At 43.8% G+C, this 22,126-nt stretch overlaps 1 protein-coding gene across 1 annotated transcript in view; it reads right to left on the reverse strand.

The window, feature by feature from the left end:
- Positions 1–3,226: 3,226 nt before the first annotated feature.
- The window catches only part of LOC141273387 (alpha-1-macroglobulin-like), a 352,694-nt gene continuing 333,794 nt past the window's right edge, over positions 3,227–22,126 (reverse strand). Inside the window, exons 29-36 of the mRNA XM_073685148.1 lie at positions 13,320–13,498; positions 12,735–12,950; positions 11,212–11,339; positions 8,137–8,227; positions 5,769–5,837; positions 5,113–5,215; positions 3,863–3,904; positions 3,227–3,374 (exon numbers count right to left, since the gene is read on the reverse strand). Of these exons, the coding sequence (XP_073541249.1) occupies positions 3,370–3,374; positions 3,863–3,904; positions 5,113–5,215; positions 5,769–5,837; positions 8,137–8,227; positions 11,212–11,339; positions 12,735–12,950; positions 13,320–13,498 (833 nt within the window). The 3' untranslated portion in view covers positions 3,227–3,369. The remainder of the gene's footprint in view (positions 3,375–3,862; positions 3,905–5,112; positions 5,216–5,768; positions 5,838–8,136; positions 8,228–11,211; positions 11,340–12,734; positions 12,951–13,319; positions 13,499–22,126) is intronic.

Genomic DNA, 22,126 nt, shown 5'->3' on the forward strand with positions numbered 1-22,126 from the left:
TTTATGGAAACATTGCAGTTCTGTAACATCGGAAAATGTATATGATTAATAGTTACTGCTGTAAAGACGGATTGCACACGGAAGACAAGGGAGAAAAAAAAATGTCTGGGTTTCTGGATGATTCTGTATACTCTGGTGTGAACCTGCCCTGACTAGGACACTACATAATGCATCACCCAAGAAACCTCTCTGCATCCGGTCACCGGCATTACTTGCATCTGATAATGTTACAAGTTGTTCTTTTCCCCCTAAATATACTCAATATACAACAATCATACGCTCAGGATTCTCCTGCTCTTCCTCCATTAGTTATTCCGTCATGTATATGTATATTTTTAAAGGAAATCTATATAATTTAATCATACTCGTCTGTATATTTTATCTACTGTGCACTAAGATCTGTGAGCAAAAGACAAAGTCTATTTAGATAGCATTTATATTTGTAAATATTATTTGATACATTTGTTTGTTTTTGTTTTTACATCAAGGTACAAAACAGAATATATTATAGACCTTAAATATACAAAAATAAAATAACTTTTATATGAGATTAGAAGAGAGCAGGTTCCTTTATTTATAAGTGTAGCCTGAATTCTTTGCAGACCCCTTTATGAAGAGGAAATGCCAAGAATGGGGGCTGCCCTATAGTGATGTGGATGAAGCAGACGCTGTACAGGAGAGACGGGGCGATTCTCCACTGATCATAGTGAAGATTTGCCAGGTATCTGGAACATTGAGCCCCACTGGGGAGAATATACTCTATATAGAGCGGACGACAGGTGAAATCTGTATATGTTATTCCCAAGAAGATAGAGACCGAGCCAGGTAAGCCCTTCATCGGTAAGGGAAAAAACACTTTAAAAGATGGCTGCAAGGCTGGAATCAAGTCCTTTGGTGCAAAAATTGTAGAGAAGGGTTCTTTTATTGCACTATGCGCTTTGACGCTGTACCAGCATCTTTTTCAAGTGAAAAAACAAATGAGAGCTAAAACATAGCGGCACATAGAGGTAGCCTGGAATGGGTGCCAAGTGTCACATGGAATGGGACAGTGATAGAGATAGAAGCTAGAGATGGAGATATTTATGAAAAGGAGCGTGTTCTGGATTGGGGAATGGTGAAGGAAAGAAGACCAAAAAAAAAGTATGAAAGGTTGAATAAAAGAAGAAAACTGCAATCGAAGAAGCAAAACAAGAGAAAGGGAGAAAAATAGCGGCACAGACAGGTGGAGCCACAGAGTGTGTTGTATAATTTGGGGGAATTTCTAGGGAAGTAGGGTTAAGGTGCTTTCACATCGTGTTTTTGCCCATGTTCGTTGGTCCCATTGTGGCTTACGACTGAACCCCCCCCCTCACAAAACGGGATGTGGGTGTATGCATTGAGAATGGTGCCAATAGTCAACGTGAGCTCTGTCGTGCATCACTTTCGGACATTGATGCCTACTGGAGATGGACACTCACATATAATAGACTGTGTCTATTAGGTGTACATGCCCAAAAATTATGCACGACAGAGCACATGTTGCCTATCGGCACCATTATAGTCAATGACCCCGTTTTGGGAGAGGGGGGGTTAGGTCGCAAGCCCCGACGGGACCACTCAACGTGGGTAAGAGCGCAATGTGAAAGGGGCATTATACTAGGTGAAAAAAGGTTAGGGAGAGAAAAAGGAAAAAGTATGTAGTGAAAACAGGAATTGGATAAGTGGATAAGAAGATAGGAGGGGTGAAAGTTCTGCTGAATGCGAGCAGGAAGACCAGCAATGGGAAACATTGTATGAATATGTAGAGATTCACACAAGCACATTTAGGTGAAATAAGTGGATAGAAGGGACATGAGAATAGACCCTGCAAGGGGGTATGGGACAATGCCCAATAGTGTTAAAGAGAAAGGTGTGAGAAAAGTGAATAGACTGTAGAAAGATGAAAGTGAAAAAATGGGCTTAAGTGTAATTTTGTGAGCTCTGTAGTTGTCTAAAATGCCATGCAGAATAAGTAACCAATATAAGATTTCAATATAACAAAGAGAAAATTAACTAATGAAAGTTTTTTCCTAAAAGTGTCATATAGAATATAAGAGATATAAAGGTTTGGAGTGAGGTGGGAGAGAGCTGCGATTAGAGAAAATAGGGAATATTGAGCTGACATGGGGTGTTGTGAGTGTTCTAATTTTTTGAAAAGTGGTGAAGAATAAAAAAAACAGCACAAAGGTGAAAAAGGAGGAAAAGGTCTTACAAATTAAAAGGCTTTTCTAAATATCAATGTGAAATGAGCGAGATATAAAAGCTAGAAGTGGAGGGTTGGAGCAAAAGTGAGGGGAAAAAATGTACCAAGATATCGTTTTGTGAGCAGTCTAGATTTTTAAAAAGTGGTGAAGAATAAAAAAACCAACACAAAAAGATGAAAAAGGAGGAAAAGATCCTACGAGTTAAAAGGTTTTTCTACATATAAATGTGAAATGAATGAAATATAAGAGCTAGAAGAGGAGGGTTGGAGCAAAACTGAGGGGAAAAAACGCATCAAGATATTATTTTGTGAGCAGTCTAGATCTTTAAAAAGTGGTGAAGAATAAGTTGGGAACAATATGACTTGGTAGGGAAGGAAGGAAAGTTACGAATTAAATGTTTTTTTCCAGGGAGGGATTCAATTAAGGGGAAGATATGTTTGAGATAAGGTAACCCTTGGAGTAGCACTGCTCAGCACTCTGATCAATGTTATTCATTTGGGCAGTGCAGATAAGCGATTTTTCACGGACCGAATCTGCATGGGAAAAAAAAAAAATTGCAGCCTGCACTAGTTTTATCCATTCAAGTCTATGGGTGCATGAAAAAAATTGGATGCCATACGGAGCCAAAATACAGCATACATTGCAATTCTGTAAGATAGGAAACTGTGAATGATTAATAGCTGCTGTAAAAAAAACGGATTGGAGACGAATGACAAGTGAGAAAAAAAATCGTCCCACTTTTCTAGATGAATTTTCTATACATTCATGTGAATGTATAAGTGAAATTAAAGCCTGCAAAAACGTGTCATTTTCTAGATGTACCGATGATCTGCTGCTGCCGTCACATAATATCGTTTATACCAGGAAGACACAGTAACCACTGAGGATAAGCAGCGCCGGATCGGGAGGTGAGTATACTTTTATTATTTATAACACCACCCAACATCATAAGTGCATGTTTTATTGTAGTGCAGAACCCCGGTAATAAATTCAGTGACCCAAACTTCACACCATGAAAACTTTTTATTGAGTGTTTCATTACAGAAGACAGTGAATAATGTGGATGACTTTGTACAGTTGTCCTGGATTATTCCAGTCCGCTGGTGGATTGTGTAGCCACTGCTCCCTGATTGGTAGCGTTACATCATTACCCTGTGAGAAGTAGAATCATTGTGTCTTCATCTTTAATCACCTTTTACAACTGATTTGATAAACATTTATACCACAGCTAGAAAATGCAAAAAAGCCACGGCACTTCCTAGTCCTAGAGATGTCAACTCACCAAGTGTAAAGATTTAAAAAGGAGACGTAATAATAATAGTGCAATGGTGGCTCAGTGGTTAGCACTTTATGGTGGCTCAGTGGTTAGCACTGTTGCTTTGCAGCACTGGGTGCCTGGGTTCAAATCCCACCAAGGACAACATCTGCAAAGAGTTTGTATGTTCTCCCCGTGTTTGTGGTGGAAAAGTGAAGGTGGATAATCTATTCATGTGAATGAAGTTTGTAAAACCCTATCAAATTAGTGGAAAAATTTGGAGAGTAACTAAACTTTTTTTTTCTTAACTTTTCCATGCCTCAAGGATAATTATGACGTTTTGTAAAATTTATGACTTTATTTTGCTTCCTTCTCTCAGCCTTACCTGTACTGCAGGGGGCGCTGTACTCAACCACAATGTGCTCATCTGTAATAGTAAAATCACATATGTAGCAGGAATATGAGGGTCACAGATTATATTACAGTATTAATTGTGTTACATTGTGTTGCTGTAGTTCTATAAGTCTGAGTGGTTTAATGGTGAACATTATTTATTTTTGGATATAAATCAATTTTGTAATTGGGCTTCATTAAAATTTTGGACCATTTCCCTTCTACAACCTCTTGGCTGCGATGTGTATTGCTGGCTGCAGAATAAGTTAACTGAGAATCTGTCAGTGAGCGCGCTCTGATGGGAGAGTTTATCACACTTATCTTCTTTCCACTGAGCTCCTCTCTGCTGATTTATGACGGCATGAAAGTTCCTCTCAACTTTATGGTCACAAATCAATGACAGGAGGTGAGAATATAATAGATATTGGGCCCTTTTCATTATTGCATTTGCACCATTTACTTTGTCTACTTTTTGGTGTTTTTCACTTGCGCCTATTTTATGCTTTCTGTATTTTTTTTTAATGTTCCAAGATTTTAATCACAAATATACTCCGGTTTCTCCCTGGAGTGATTTTACGCACGCCAGATATTTTGATGCAAGTTTTGAGACCTTTTAGGACAACATGTAGATTTTTGCTCAAAGAAAAGTCACAAAACAGGTTAAAAGTCAAAATAAAGAGCCTTTTTAAGCTTGTGCAAACTTCATGAACCACGTGTGGCAGTTTAAAAAATCTTATCCCAATAAATGTCAAAGGAAAAAGAAAAGTGACTTCAGAAACCCGCATATTATGAATCGGGTTCAAAGATTATGAATCGGTTTCCCATCAGAATGAGCTCACTGATGGATTCTTAGTTAACTCATTCTGAAACCAGCAATAGACTTTGCAAAACAGAGGCTATAAAATATATATATATTTTTTAATGAAACCCAATTGAAGAATTATTTTAGCCAAAATCTGTGCATTTATGTAAAAAAATCCCTTAACAGTGCCCCTATCCTTTAAAGCAATGATTCTTTATGATTCTTTATTGTCTGTCCTCCTTGTATTTGTGTGGATTTCCTCTATACTGATCAAATAATGTATTAAATCGGTGGAATGTGGCACATAATGTATTTACCAAGAGACTAATGTGCAAGTAAAATACAATGAATGTCCATGCAAATTCATGTAAAATACCGAGACTTATACAAAGAATTTCTCAGGAACAGAATTCCTATATCCTGTTCTACATTCTACGTACCTGGAATATAATAATCATAGACGGATACAAAGGCGGGCTGCAGATTCTCTACCTTCGTTTCTTGTTCCAGAGCAATGACGAAGCTTTCCCCTTTATCAGTGAGCTGCAGGACAAGATGTAATCAGCTTCAGAAGAAAGTCTGAAAATCAGGTTTCTTACCAAATGTAGGTGTTTTATTTAGATCCCCCACTGCTGTGTTCCTCAGTGAAGCTACTGTGCAAACTTCATGAGCGATCCCCTTTTTAATGATCAGGTAGAGCGCTCCTGAATCACTCTGCCCCATCATAGAGCTGCACAGTTACAGATTGAAGTTCTAAATATATTTGTATGTTTTTTTTAAAATGTATTTTATCATTTTTTTTAAATAAACACAAAAAAAACCTGGAAACGTAATTTGGAAACATTTTGTAATAGGGTTAATTATCCCTTTTTGATGCATTCGGGTTGGGATCAGGACGGCTCCTGCTGCAAATGATGCTCTCCTGTAGTGGTGACGTTCTGTACATCCACATGACTGCTGCATAGAAATCCCGGCCTCAGCAGTCGTGGGCCGTACATGCCAGCGCATCAGATTAGTGTTTTTTTTTTTTTTTATTATTATTATTTTATTTTAATTTTCTGAATTATCTTTTAAATATAAACTATTTATCGCCCACCTCGTCCAGATAAATGGAAACCTTCTTAACTGAGTCTTCTATTCTTTTCACTTCTGGATGTTGCTTTAGCTATAAAAAAAAAAAAGAATTTATAATATAAAATGAGTTCTTGAAAAATAATAAAAAATAAAAAAATACAATTTAAAATCGATTTCCATGGATACTGCTAAGAAGTAAATGGTTTATGATTATGGCTTACAGCCAATGAAAACACACAAGTCATTATCTCAGTAAATTAGAATAATTAACAAAAAACACCGGCAAGGGCTTCCTAAGCGTTTAAAACGATCTCTTAGTCTGTTTCAGTAGGCTCCACAATCATGGGGAAGACTGTTGACTTGACAGATGTCCAGAAGGCAGTCATTGACACACTCCACAAGGAGGGTAAGCCACAAAAGGTCATTGCTAAAGAAGCTGGCTGTTCACAGAGTGCTTTATCCAAGCATATTAATGGAAAGTTGAGTGGAAGGAAAAAGTGTGGTACAAAAAGATACACAAGCAACCGGGATTATCGCAGCCTTGAAAGGATTGTTAAGAAAAGGCCATTCAAAAATTTGGGGGAGATTCACAAGGAGTGGACGCTGCTGGAGTCATTGCTTCAAAAGCCACAACACACAGACGTATCCAGGACATGGGCTACAAGTGTCGCATTCCTTGTGTCAAGCCACTCATGACCAATAGACATCATGTTACACGCACGCCGCTAGGTTCAGATGGGGCGAGATGGGTTTCATGAATTCGTTGGAATCCTGCGGGAACCGTTACCCAGGGCGACCATAGACCATGTGCTGCAGCTTCTCTCAGGCACACGATAGATTCAATTGCTGACTAGACACACCTGATAAGAGTCTCCATAAACAGTTGAACAGTGGAGTTTAATCAAGTACGGCCAGTACCATTTAACTCTTTGAAGCAACAGGTTTCACCACAGTACAGTCTATTAAAGCAGGCACAATAATGTCAGTCTCTTCAGTAGCATAATTCAGCACAGATGAGATCTCTTAGCAGCACACTTCTATGCATACACAAACACAGGTTTTTCCTTCACAAGGGCTCAATAGTACACAGCATTCTTTATCCTGCATGGAGATGGAGGGGGGAGGGTTTGATGAGGGAGATGATCCCTGTGACACGGTTCCTTCCAGTCCTTAATTTTCTGACCGATAATACTCTGCACTGTTAGTTCAGGGAGTCTATCTGACCCGTGTTTAGCTTCCCTCCTGACCTGAATTCTGTTCACTTTGCCTTTTTGTGAGATACAGATAACACACCACCTTTCTCTTAGGCTCCAGCCAGACTAATAAACAAGTTCCCCACAATCCCCCTGGGGCTCTGGTAAACACTCCCTGTCTCCTGTGACTGTGTTAACCCCTCTAGTTGCTGGATGCTTCTGAAGCACAACACTTCATGTCTCTTGTGACTGTGTTATCTCTTATAGATGCTTTTGAAGCAACAGAACTACTTCTGCATGTCACTGTCACCAGAAGAATCTTACCTGGGCCAAGGAGAAAAAGACCTGAACTGTTGCCCAGTGGTCCAAGATGTTGTTTTCAGATGCAAGATTTACTTTCATTTCATGTGGAAATCAAGGTCCCAGAGTCTGGAGGAAGAGTGGAGAGGTCACAATCCAAGCTGCTTGAGGTCTAGTGTGAAGTCTCCACAATCAGTGATGGTTTGGGGAGCCATGTCATCTGCTGGTGTAGGTCCATTGTGTTTTATCAAGACCAAAGTCAGCGCAGCCGTCTACCAGGAAATTTTACAGCACTTAATGCTTCCCTCTGCCGACAAGCATTTTGAAGATGGAAATGTCATTCTCCAGCAGGACTTGGCACCTGTCCACACTGCCAAAAGTACCAATACCTGGTTTATATACAACAGTATCACTGTGCTTGATTGGCCAGCAAACTCGCCTGACCTTAACCCCATACAGAATCTATTATAGAGAATCTAGGGGGTATTGTCAAGAGGAAGATGAGAGACACCAGACCCAACGATGCAGATGAGCTGAAGGCTGCTATCAAAGCAACCTGGGCCTCCATAACACCTCAGCAGTGCCACAGGCTGATCGCCTCCATGCCACATTGCCGCATTGATGCAGTAATTGATGCAAAAGGAGCCTCGACCAAGTATTGAGAGCATTTACTGAACAGACATTTCAGTAGGACAACATTTTGGATTTTAAAAACATTTTTCAAGCTGTTGTTATAAAGTATTCTAATTTACTGAGATAATGACTTTTGTGTTTTCATTGTCTGTAAGCCATAATCATCAACATTAACAGAAATAAACACCAGAAACAGATCACTCTGTGTGTAATGACTCTATATAATATAGGATTTTCACTTTTAGTATTGAAGATGTTCCTCACCTTTTTAAGAATGTTTTTATCAGGAATAAATCCTGATACAGGTTCAATTAGGATCACCACCATGTTGGTCTTTTGTCGCTTTCCAGAATATCTATAAATAATGAATATTAATGATGAACAATGATGATGAACGTATGAAGTATACTGTATTTAGTCAGCAGAATTGAATGTGAATGCACCACAAGTATTGGTAAAGGTAATTCTGTCGGATCTCCAATCTAAGGGCAGCAGTGGATTGATGAGGGTGTGCTGATCTTGGGAATATATTGTAATTATTTTCTATTAATTACTGCTGACACAACCTTGACTGCTTACAGCTGGGGAATGGGGAGAAGCTATGATACGTAAATCACATGGGTTATAGCCGACTAACAAAAAGTAGAAGCATGCAAAAGTAATCATATTTAACTATTTTTTACGCAGGAAATTGAAGAAAACTGCACTTTTTCCATTTTTTTTTTTAGAAACATATGATTTCTAAAAATGTGTAAAGGTATTTAAAGGGGTATTCCCATCTCCAAGATCCTATCTCAATATATAGTAGGTGTAATAATAATAATATTAGCAAATACCTAGAATTAGAAATGTAGTAGAGTTCTGTGTCACTTACCCCATGTACAGGGCATTGCAGTAGCTTATGTATCAATTCTTCTTGCTTGCCATCAACCTTTAGGCTGTGTTCCCGCGATGCGGATTTAATGCGTTTCCGCGGCTTCATTTGCGCCGCGAAAACGCATTAAAAACGCATGTTAAGTTGTCTGCCATGTTTCCCAATGATAATCCACATGTGCTGTGCACATGCTGCGGAAATTTCCGCTGCGGATTATCATTGTGGAAAAATCCGCAGCACTACCATTAATTTTGCAGAATCGCTGCGAAATCGCCGCCATTGACTTGCATTGAACCGCATAACATCCGCATGCATACAAGTATGCATGCAGATGTTATGCGATTCAATGCGCAGATGCTACCCGCGTCTGGAGAAGAGGAGACTCTCCTCTAGACCAGGGTACCAAAGTACCTGTAGTTAAAAAAAAATTAAATGAAAAAAACCCAAATACTTACCTTCTGATGGCCCCCTGTCTGCTTTTGGCGGGGCTGCTGGCTCTTCGGCTGCTCGCGGTGGTGTAAAAGGACCTTCCATGACGTCATTTAGTCATGTGACAGGACACGCAACCACCGACGTCAGCGTCACATGACTTAATGACATCATAGAAGGTCCTTTTACACCACCGCAAGCAGCCGAAGACACCGGACGCACCGGAGAAGGAGACCGGGGGCCATCGGAAGGTGAGTATAATGTTTTTTTTATTTTTCAACATTTTTATTCTTTTTTTTTACTATTGATGCTGTATTTGCAGCATCGTAACTTGGTCACTCAACATAAATCCATGCCGGTTGCATGGATTTATATAGTGTGACCAAGTTGTCAAGCACTTTCCAAGTGATGCTAAAATCGCTTGGAAAGCGCTTGTTAACCCGCATGCGAAATCACATGTTTAAAACGTTTCATAAACGCTTCTACCTGGCAGGAAAACGCATGTAAAATCCGCATGTGTTTTTTCTGCCAGGGAGATGCAGAAACGCTCCGCAGCATTTCTGCATCGTGGGCACTTAGCCTTATTGATTACTTCCTGGGGGTAAAAAATGCTTGTCTTGTACCCAGCTAAGAATCTGTCTGGCCATATAACATAGCTTCTAACTATCCTGGAAAGTTCAGGAGGCTCCAACAAATAAAAAAGGGTAGACCTTCCAAATTCTAGAAGAGTTAGCAAATTTCTCGGATGCTGCCAATGACTCCAAAGACCTACTGGAAATTTTTTTCTTTTGTGTGGAACCAAGAGCGTTGGTGCTAATATGCACATTCCGGGGGCACGAAAAATGCACTGTTGAAAGGAGAAGATGTATCCTCCCAGAAGGGCATCCCTAGGAGTTGGCAAATATGCAAGATAGGCAATCTTAGCTATCCACTGGGTGATGGAAGAGGAGATGGTGGACTTACGGGAGGGAGATAACAGCATTCCCTTAGCATCTCATTAGGTAGGAGGTTAAAGTAAAGTGTAATAGGTACACTCCTAGAAATACTGTTATACATTTTCTAAAAAATATCTTCCATCGCCATCCAAAATGACTGAACCATGAGACACGACCACCACATATAAAAACAGGTAATTGTATTATTGTCATGGGTGTGTCAGGTGTGACAGACAGCTGTCCTGGATCCAGCTGTAGAAGGTCATTGCGCTTGGCTCTGCAGGCACCTTCTTGATCTTATCTCCTCAGTAGTGTAGTGATATCCTTCTCCCTCTAGGACCTAGCAGTTGCCTCCACCTTCTGTTGCTAATTGACACACCCTTGCTGGATGTTTAAATATCTTCAGTCTCTCCAGAGAGTCGCCAGTGATAGCTCTATTTTCCTCTGAAGTACTAGTAGTCGGCTAGTGTGTTCTAGGAGCTCTCTTGGAGGATAGTTGGTGTGATCTCTCTGGTGTCTTCTCAAGCTAAGTGTTTCCCTTGTCTGTTTACCTGTTTGTCTTTAGTTGCAGTGGGGGTTGACTAGTGCTCACCCTGTCCCCTTCCTATCTAGGGCTTATCACTAGGTGCAGTCAGGGATTAGGTTCTTGCTCGGCAATAGGTGCTGAACCTATTTAGGGACGTTAGGGGAGTCAGGGTGTTGTCAGATCTGCCTAGGGGTCTCCACTCCCCCTTTCCCTAGTGTTTGGGCTTCCTCCCACTCTTCCCGTTATTGTGCACTTAGAATTTCCCTCACTTTGCGTGACAATTATCTTATTAAAGGTAGTCCATTAAGATAGGTCATCAAAATTGGTGGGGGTCCAACACCCGGCACCCCAATGATGAGCTTATAAACAGTGAACATGGCAGAAGAGCAGAGCTCTGTATATGGTTTAGTGGCCATTCCTGGGTACTGCAGCTCATCTCTTATCCTAAGGGTTGTTCGTCAATATCGAGTCCTGGACAAACAGTTTAACATTTCCAACAAATGTGTAGAAAGGAGAAATTTTTGCAGTTTGTGCAGGGTAATATGCCGCTAATTCCTCCAAAAAAACGAACTTACCTGACGTTCAAGTGGAGATTAAACCTCTTGCGTGAATTGTAATTGCAGGCAGATGGCTCGGTGCTTATAGAAAGGGAAAAGTAGCCTCTTTCAGAGCTGTCAGGGACACTGTTGTAATGTAGGTGTGACTGCAAACAGAAGGCTCATATTAAAAATAGAGAAAAGTGACGGACCTTATTGGGTAATACATGGTGAATTTAACTCTTTCATTTGTACTCTAATCATAGACCTGAGACACCTTCTTACATATTTCTGCAGTGTCAGTTTTATTGTTCACAGATATGTTACAGAATTTAGGAAATTTCTGTTAGTTCTTTCCTGTCTTCTATTGTTGTGATTTAATGGACAGAATAATAATGCTATGTTGTATCCAGTGAATAGGAAACCTAATTGGACGTTATAAGTCAATGCGAGCTATTATCAAGACAGATGTGTTAAAGAGGTTTTACGTGAGAAAGAAAGAAATACTTTTAAATTAGCAAATTGCACTCATTTAGTGCTGTCCACTTTGTCTATCTGACCTAATACTGGAAATACCAGGGTGATGAGATAAGAAGAGGCTGCTCACACTGCTGTGCACCCATTCTATGTGATCTAATATTGGAGATACTGGGAGTGCCAAGGAAAGAAGAGGCTGCTCACACTGCTGTCCACCCTGTCTATCTGATCTAATACTGAAGTAACCAGAGGTGGTGAGGTAAGAAGAGGCTGCTCACACTACTGTCCGCCCTGTCTATCTGATCTATTACTGTACCTACCAGAAGCACTGAGGTAAGAAGAGGCTGTTCACACTGCTGCCCTCACTGTCCATCTGATCTGATACTGGAGATACCAGGGGTGCTGAGGTAAGAAGAGGCTGTTCACACTGCTGTCCATCCTGTCTATCTGATCTAATAATTGAGGTACCAGGAGTGCTGAGGTAAGAAGAGGCCACTCACACTGCTGAGTAATGCCTGTTCATGTGAGTTGATTTCATATTTTCAAAGTTCCACCTTACTACAGTATATAACTTTTATTCTTAAGAAAAGTGAGTCAACATCTGCTATTTGACATTACATATCTGATACAAACATTAATAGAAAGTTCACTGTATGTTCGAGCAAAACACCACAAAACCATTATAAGGATATTTGGATAGTGGAGACACATACTTGCCATCACTGTATGAATTCTCTATTTTTTCTATTTTATTTTGGTTGTTTTGCCAGGAATGAATATATCTTATTGCCTACTGGGCACTGAGTGTGGACTTTATGTGTAATGCACATTGTTGCTGGCTTTAATAATGTAAGTATAGCATCTTTAGTTGCATAGTAGAATACTATACAGTATACAAGTATACAACTTTTTCCAGTAGAGTACATATATTGTTTTACCTGAATGTTATATTCTTAGTTTTAATCTTCATTATTATTAGATGGTGAAACTGTGAATAATGATATACTACATGGTATACAGATGGATATTTTAGAACATCTTGAAAGGTTGATTTTCTGAATTACGAACAAGGATGCTGTTCATACCTGTACATAGACGAAGCCATCGCCTGTAGCGCTGACAGTATAATCTCCAGTGATTTCAGGAAGGTCAACCATTTGTACAAGGAGACTGTTGCTTTTGTTGACATGGACGATCTTCTCGAATCCGGACTTGGAACGAATTATCACAGTTGAATCGCCCTTTTTGTTATTGATGAGTTTGGCGTACTTAGCCAGAGCTTGAAGAGCCACTGTTGTGTCCTACAGAACAGATGAGGATACAGTTACATGGGTTAAAGAAGCAACGCAGACACAATTTAATCTGCAAACGTAGACTAGACAGTCTTAAAATGTTCGGTCGTTTTTTGGTTGGCTTCAATCATGCCAAAAATTTTAGGCAAAATGATGGCACAATTTTTGGTGCAGGGTTTTGTCTGTAAGGCTATCCCTCCTTTCTACTGGATCTTGTAATTAAAAATCCAGTTGTGCTCTCAGTACAGTTCAGTAGAAGTGTGGGACCTCCGGGAGTTGCGGCCATAATATGGAATCTGAAAATATACGTGTATTACAAATATGTGGAACGGCCCTTATTCTGGATGGTTTTGAGCTTATTTAGGAATTTTACGCAACCTGAGAACTACTGAAGCCTCCGTCTGGATTCTGATGGGTCACTATCCACCGGCTGATATCTGCACATTCTTCCTGGTGTTTGATGGTTGAGTTGTCGGAAAGCAAAGCTAGAAGGACGTAGGATGATATCTCCAGGTCGCTAACTCTATAGGCTTTTGTTTCCCAGTGCTTTGTTCCTCCTGTTAAGAAAATAACAATTAACAATAAATTCTTAACCCCTTCTTAACCCCTTCAGGCCATGGCCATTTTCCATTTTGTTTTTTTCTCTCCCCTTCTTTCATGAACCATAACTTTTTTATATTTCCGTCTATATAGCCGTATGAGGGCTTTTTTTTTGCGAGACGAGTTGTACTTTTGAATTACACCATTGATTTTACCGTATAGCTTACTGGAAAACAAGAACAAAATTCCATGTGCAGTGAAATTGCAAAAAAGTGCAATTCCACAATTGCTTTTTGTTTTTTTTATTTACCATGTTCATTAAATGGTAAAACTGACTTGGCAATATGATTCTCCAGGTCAATACGAGTACGCAGATGCCAAACATGTATACTTTATTTTTTATTTATGTGGTGAAAAAAAAATTCTGAAATTTGTATGAAAAAAAGTTTTTGCGCTTGTCACCATTTTCCAAGACCTGTAGTGAGTTCATTTTTTGGGACCTGGGGCTGGGTGAGGGCTTACTTTTTTGCACCCTGAGTTGACATTTTTAGTGATAACATTTTGGGGTAGATACGATCTTTTATCGCATTTTATTGCAATGTTGCAGCGACCAAATAAACGTAATTCTGGTGTTTTTGATTTTTTTTTTCGTTATGCCGTTTACCAATTAGATTAATTTACTTTATAGTTTGATCGAACATTTCTGAAAGCAGCGATACCAAATATGTGTATTTTTTTGTTGTTTTATTTTCAATGGACAAAAGGGGGGTGATTTGGACTTTTGTGTTTCTTTTATTTTTTTTATATTTTAAAAACTTTTTTTTCACTTCTTACTGTATTTAATAGTTCCCTTGAAGAGACTTGAAGCTGCGATTGTCTGATCGCCTGTGATTTACATAGCAGGGCTTCAGCCCAGTGATCGTGGGCATCTATCTACTTTATCTACAATATACAGCTCTGACAAAAATTAAGAGACCACTGCAAAATTTTTATTTTCTCTGATTTTTCTCTTTATAGGTATATTTTTGAGTAAAATGTACATTGTTGTTTTATTCTATAAACTACTGACAACATGTCTCCGAAATTCAAAGCTAAAAATGTTGTATTTATTTGCAGCAAATGAGAAATCGTCAAAATAATAAAAAAGAAACAGAGAACCAGTGCTTTCAGACCTCAAATAATGCCAATAAAACAAGTTCTTATTCATTTAGAAACAACAATACTCATGTTTTAACTCAGGAAGAGTTCAGAAATCAATATTTGGTGGAATAACCATGATTTTTAATCCCAGCGTTCATGCGTCTTGGCTGCTTTCCACCAGTCTTTCACATTGCTTTTGGGTGACCTTATGCCACACCTGGCACAAAAATTTAAGCAGTTCTTCTTTGTTTGATGGCTTGTGACTATCCATCTTCCTCTTGATTACATTCCAGTGGTTTTCAATGGGGTTCTGGTCTGGAGATTGGGCTGGCCATGACAGGGTCTTGATGTGGTGCTCCTTCATCCACACAGTGATTGACCTAGCTGTGTGGCATGGGGCATTGTCCTGCTGGAAAAAACAGTCCTCAGAGTTGGGGAACATTGCCTGAGCAGAAGGAAGCAAGTGTTTTTCAAGGATAACCTTGTATGCGGCTTGATTCATACGTCCTTCGCAAAGATTAACCTGCCCAATTTCAGCCTTGATGAAGCATCCCCAGATCATCACCGATCCTCCACCAAATTTCACAGTGGGTGCAAGACACTGTGGCTTGTATGCCTCTCCAGGTCTCCGTCTAACCATTAGACGACCAGGTGTTGGGCAAAGCTGAAAATTAGACTCATCAGAGAAGATTACCTTACTCCAATCCTTATGGTCTTTGGCAAACTTTAGCCTGGCTCTCCTTTGCTTCTCATTGATGAAAGGCTATTTTCTAGCTTTATGACTCGCCCCCAGGGGCCGGTGGCTAATCACTGGGGTTATCACGGTGGCTGGCCCAGGGCGGTCAGTGCACAAAGGGGTATCAATTATTGGTAAAAGTTCAGAGAGTTCGAGACGCCACCCGTGGTGTCTGGTGAGGATCACCAGCGCTGCAACAGTCCTCTGAGGCGGATGGTATGGCAGCTTGTGATGGAATGGCTCCCCACAGGTGGAGCGGGCCTCAGGGCAGTGTAGATAGATGGAAGGCTGCGCTGGGCGTTGTGGTGCGGTGAGGAATAATGGCGCCGGTGAAGATACAGACAGAGGCTGTTCGATGCAGTCATCCAAGGTTTTACTTACAGTTCTTAGGCAATTCACAAGTGCACTTTACAGGTGAAGGCCTCCCTCGTCGCGCTGCGTTCACCGGGCAGGGGTTCAGTCCTTTCTCAAGCAGGTTAGGAATGCCTGGCGGAACCCCACTTTCACGTGTTCCTACTTTGACCGTCTTCACACTTGGTCCTTCTCACCGCTGCCCTACACTGCCCACTCTCAATCCCTCTCGGGTATGCTAAAGTCCTTCCTGTACGTCGGATCCGGGACCAAGCTGACCCCCTGGGGATTAGAATGAAGCAGCCGATCTCTCCTGACACCTGGCAGGTGCGGGGCGTACCCCCTGGGATCCTTTCCTTAGAACAGAGCCTACTCTCTGCTCCCCTCCGGGGCCTCTATCCTGGGCCCTAACTTATGGAGCAGAGCCCCTGCTGAGCCTCTGCTCTCGGACTGTTCCTCTGAACAGCCCTCACTAAAACTCCACTCCTTACTCGACTAGGCTCATCTGAACTAAGATGTCTTCCTTTTATATCTACTGTATCAGTGCTTTCTCCACCCACACCCACTATTGGTTCCCTCTAACTTTGGGTTCCCCCCTACTCCAGCCAGTGTCAGGGCTCAGTAGCTGCGCTCTGCATGTTGCTTTTCCAGCCGGCCTGGAGTAGTGTGGTGTTGGATGCAGTTGTTTGGGGTTCCGTGCAGCTCTCCCTCCTTACCTGAGAGAAGGGAGACACCACACCTCAGGTGAGGTGCAGTACCTCTGTGGCGACTGAACCTTCAGGGGCGCCACATTCCCCCCCCTGTAAAACACAGCATGTCCGCGGGCTGGAACAAAGCAAAACAAAGAATAAAATGACATGCAAAAATTTTTAAAGATGCATCCGCATATAAGATCATAAACACATAACATTTCTTCCCTTTATGGGAGGCACACTTTCTTTAAACGTTATTGGTTACGTTACAAAAATATTTTAAGAGCATTTTCAGATAAATCAACTTTCAATAGAGTTCCTGCACCAGGGTGCAACAGTAGCAGCATGAGGGACCCGTCTGCAAACGCTCAACGTAGGCCCTGGGCGTGGCTGCAGGGCATGGATGATCCAGATACTGGACCTCGTCTTCCGCCACGCCAAAAGGGTTTTTGTTCTGAGGTACTATGTTTCAAGTATAAAACCAAGAGGGTGCACTTTAAGGAGTGCTAAACTATATACAATGTCAATGTCCGGCTGCTCACAGTCCTCAGCCTGTATACCCTGATGGGTAATGGGAAAAGCATCACACTATAGAACAAACACAAACTGTAACACAGCACCCTGACGGGTGATTATACACATTTAGTCCAGAGACTATTAATAATGGGATCCCCGCCTGGGGTACTCCTCATCTTTCCCTGACCCGGCCGGGTCACGAGGGACTTCCTGCAGGGAAGTGTCCTTGCTGACATGGTATACCTGCAGGGCATACCAGCCACGTTCACCATGGTGCCGGGTGAATGTGACTCTATCTCTCGGATACAGGTTCCGGTCAGGATGGCCTTTTTCCAACTCGGGCTCCACATCCCGCCGGTTGACAAAAATGTCCCTGTGGAATTCTGGACAGTGGATGAAGCCCCACCCAGCCTTTAAATTTCATTTTACGATGAGGCCTTCCTCACGGGGACTGGGGTGGGCTGTATCCGTGTAGCATCCCTGGCGGCGTGCTTGCATAGTGCACCACCTCCCACCATGCAAGGCTGCAATCTTACCCATCAGTCCAGCCTGCAAACCTTGCTCCAGTTCATGCTGTGTGCATGTCTCTTGTCTGACTGCTTAGGGCGGCCGCCCGGTTACTTCCTGATTCTTATAGCTGCTGTGGGCGCACCCCTAATGCGTCTCCAGCCTATTGCTGTGAGTCACTGGATATTTAAACTCCCTCCACCCAGAAGGAGGTGCCTGAGCAACACTAACTATCAGTGTGCTCCTTGCCTCTGAGTTGCCAGGTCTTGTCCTGTATCTTGTCTGTTTCTGCCACCCTGGGGGCTGCATACCCAGGCCTGTTATCTCTGACTTCTAGTCTGTTTCCGCCACCCTGGGGGCTGTATACCCAGGCCTTTTATCTGTGACTTCTAGTCCATTTCCGCCACCCTGGGGGCTGTATAGCCAGGCTCGTTCCTGTATCTCATTGCAGTATCAGTTCCTGTCTGAACTGTCTCCTAGCCTGTTACCTGTTTGTCTCTATGTCCGTACCCTCCCTTTTCCTGCAGTGTCTGAACCTGCACGTAACTCCAACTGTACTTCTGTTTGTGAGTTTTGTGTCCACTCGCAGCTTCATTGTAAGTACCTTGTGTGTATCTGGTTCTGCTTGTCCCTTTTCCCTTCCTCCCTATCTACCTCCTGTGTTCTAGCCATCTTCCTGTATTTTCTTATCTGTTCCATGTGAACAGAGCCCTGTCCTCTCTGCCTGCACCGTCAGCCCTGTTCTGCTTTCTCACCGCTCCGGCAGTTTCGCTCTGCTCGGCCTTGCCCACCGCTCCGGAGGTTCCACTCTGCTCTGCCTAGCCCACCGCTCCAGCGGTTCCTTTCTGCTCTGCCTTGTCCACCGCACCTGCGGTTTCGATCTGCTCTGCCTTGTCCACCGCTCCGGCGGTTTCGCTCTGCTCTGCCTTGTCCACCGCACCTGCGGTTTTGTTCTGCTCTGCCTGCTCACCGCGCCAGCGGTTTCTCTCTGCTCTGCCTTGCCCAGCGCTCCGGCGGTTCCTCTCTGCTCTGCCTTGTCCACCGCACCTGCGGTTTCGCTCTGCTCTGCCTTGTCCACCGCTCCGGCGGTTTCCCTTTACTCTGCTTGTCTACCGCATCTGCGGCTCTGTTCCTGTCTGCCAGTCTGTACTGGACCCTATCCAGCCTGCGCTCCAACCTGCTATTACCTACCTGTCTGCACTCCAGCCGTGCTTGCCAGTATCTCCCTGTCTGCACTCCAGCCGTGCTTGCCAGTACCCACCAGTCTGCATACCAGCCGTGCTTGTCAGTACCCACCTGTCTGCATACCAGTCATGCTTGCCAGTACCCACCTGTCTGCATACCAGCCGTGCTTACCAGTACCCACCTGTCTGCATACCAGCCGTGCCTGCCAATACCCACCTGTTTGTATGCTAGTCTAACCTGCCTGTTCCTGCATTCCCCGGTGTGGGTCAACAGCTGTGACCGGGGTCTGACCTGGAGTAGCACCTGGTCACTCTGTTCGGTTCCTCCTTGGTTCACGGAGTTGACTGAGCCGCCGTGCGGATCGGGTTGATACTTAGTTACGCCCCTCCAGGCACTCCTCGGTTCATGGTACAGTGGGATCACTAATCACGCTCACGCTAGTCAGTCCGGGCGTGAGCGTAACAGTTTGCTCAGGCCATGGTTCCCGTTGAGCCCCACGGCCTTTCGCTCTCAGAGACATTTGAATCCTTGTCTGGCGAATACGTGCACCAAGAAAAAATTTTTTTGCAAGCCGAGGTCCCGGCGATTTACGCACCAGCCCAAATGGAGCTATCAGCACTCGTTCCTGCGGATCCGCCACGGTACTATGGGGATCCAAAACGAAGCCGTGCGTTTGTGGAGCAATGCATGCTGCATTTCAATTTCTATGCTCATTATTTTCCTACCGATCGGGTTAAAGTGGCATTTATGATGTCCTACCTAGCGGGTGATGCCTTGAAATGGATCACCCCCCTATGGGAAGCATGGGATCCTATCGTTTTTGACCTGCAGGCCTTCCTCGTGGCCTTTCTAATGGTCTTTGATGACCCTAATCCTGAAGCCTCTGCTAAAGCTTCCCTTCCTAATATCCCGGAGCAGCCCCGATGGGTAATCTGTGTAGGTAGCCTACCAGTTCTCCAGCCCGAAGAGACTGCTGCCCACCCAGAATCCACACAGGATGACTATGCTCCACAGAATACTTCTCTTCCCAACCTCAAGAGGCAGTCCAGACGTGCAAGGCGTAGAGGTAAACCATCACGCCCGGTTCTGTCCTCCCAAAGACCTCCTGTTCCCCAGCCTGTAGAGGCAGCTATCAGCACTGAATCCATGAAGGTTGACCATGTTCGTCAGGCAAAGCAGAGGCCGGAACTCAGTCACAAAATCGGATTGCGGTCCCGCTGCGGTTGTTTGGGACCCCCTGACAGTCTTTGTCCAGCGAAGGTTGGAGAATCCCAAGACGTTAGGCCTGTAGGAGAGGCTGCCCTTGGTGTTAGTGTTTCCTCTCCACAGATGACCATGACTGTCTCCGTGGCAAGTGAAGGCCTCGGATTAACCAGAAGTTTCGGGCTTAAAGCCTTGAAGAGTCAGTGTTTGATTCCCGTCCGAAAACTCCAGAAGCCGGTTTGGGCATTGTCAGTGGAAGGACGAGCCCTACTCAGAAACAGTCACAATATGTCTGTACAAATTAAGCTCCAGATTGGAGCATTACACATGAAGAAGTTCACATTCCAGGTGCTGACTGGCTTACCTACAGATCGTCCAGAGCCGAGAGATCTAGTGCCCGCTCAGGTCTGGAGATCCTGCATGGTGTATCCTGGGGGACTGCTAAGGTACAAGGCGTGTCCAGTCCCCATATCTTCAGGACAGTCAGCAGTTTCTTCTTCTTCACCAGATCTGCTAGTCGCTGACTTGCTGTGCGCTGAAGTCTCCGAAGCAAGAGAAGCGGAGGCGATGTTCCCACACAGTCTCGACGATTGTACCAATGATCTGGCTTCAGGTACCGTCCCGCCTCACAGACATGTCATCTCTGAAACCAGATTAAAGATGGTCTCAAAGCAAGGACCCTCCATCTCTAATAAATCTGGTCTTGCGTCCATCAAGGCGGTGTTTACCCCCGAGTCTCTGCACCCCTCCAACCAGGTGGAGGACCTCCAGTTGTCTCCTGAATCCTCTGGGGTGCTACCTGATAACAAATGGAGAGAGACTTTTCCTACACCCGGTACCTGGTACACCGCCCACTTCATCCAGTAAGCTTGGCAAAGTGTATGTCAAAACGGTGGTTTCCCCCGAGTCTCTGCACCCTTCCTACACCCTGTACCTGGTACTTCGCCCACTTCATCCAGTAAGCTTGGCAAAGTGTACTTCGAAGCAGTGATTACCCCCCAGTCTCTGCACCCCTCCAACCAGGCGGAGGACCTCCAGTTGTCTCCTGAATTCCCCGGGGTGCTACCTGATAAACGGAGAGAGACATTCCTACACCCAGTACCTGGTACGCCGCCCACTTCATCCAGTAAGCTTGGCAAAGTGTATGTCAAGACGGTGGTTTCCCCCGAGTCTCTGCACCCTTCCAACCAGGCGGAGGACCTCCAGTTGTCTCCTGAATCCTCCGGGGTGCTACCTGATAATAAACGGAGAGAGACTTTCCTACACCCAGTACCTGGTACGCCGCCCACTTCATTCAGTAAGCTTGGCAAAGTGTACGTCAAGGCGGTGGTTACCCCCAAGTCTCTGCACACCTCCAACCAGGCGGATGACCTTCAGTTGTCTCCTGAATCCACCAGGGTGCTACCTGATAACAAATGGAGAGAGACTTTCCTGTGTGCTGTTCCTGGTACTTCACCCACTTCATCTGTTGCTGAGGATGGCTTGATAGGAGGAAGCATCCTAGTCACCAAGATGATGAGACCAGTTTCGTTTCCTCTAGTGGACAGAAGAGGTAATCCTCTTGAAGAGAAGGATTGGCCTCCAAATTCTCTGCAGAAGACCCTTGCAGGCCTGAAGAAGAGGGGGCGTAAAGGGGGGGGGTACTGTAACATCCCTGGCGGCGTGCTTGCATAGTGCACCACCTCCCACCATGCAAGACTGCAATCTTACCCATCAGTCCAGCCTGCGAACCTTGCTCCAGTTCATGCTGTGTGCATGTCTCTTGTCTGACTGCTTAGGGCGGCCGCCTGGTTACTTCCTGATTCTTATAGCTGCTGTGGGCTCACCCCTAATGCGTCTCCAGCCTATTGCTGTGAGTCACTGGATATTTAAACCCCCTCCACCCAGAAGAAGGTGCCTGAGCAACACTAACTATCAGTGTGCTCTTTGCCTCTGAGTTGCCAGGTCTTGTCCTGTATCTTGTCTGTTTCTGCCACCCTGGGGGCTGCATACCCAGGCCTGTTATCTCTGACTTCTAGTCTGTTTCCGCCACCCTGGGGGCTGTATACCCAGGCCTTTTATCTGTGACTTCTAGTCCATTTCCGCCATCCTGGGGGCTGTATACCCAGGCTCGTTCCTGTATCTCGTTGCAGTATCAGTTCCTGTCTAAACTGTCTCCTAGCCTGTTACCTGTTTGTCTCTATGTCCGTACCCTTCCTTTTCCTGCAGTGTCTGAACCTGCATGTAACTCCAACTCGTTGTCTCTGTACTTCTGTTTGTGAGTTTTGTGTCCACTCGCTACTTCATTGTAAGTGCCTTGTGTGTATCTGGTTCTG

This window comes from Phyllobates terribilis, unplaced genomic scaffold (genome assembly GCF_046119375.1).
Source record: "Phyllobates terribilis strain yellow unplaced genomic scaffold, ASM4611937v1 Scaffold_5__5_contigs__length_657084704, whole genome shotgun sequence".
Taxonomy (NCBI): Eukaryota; Metazoa; Chordata; class Amphibia; order Anura; family Dendrobatidae; genus Phyllobates; species Phyllobates terribilis.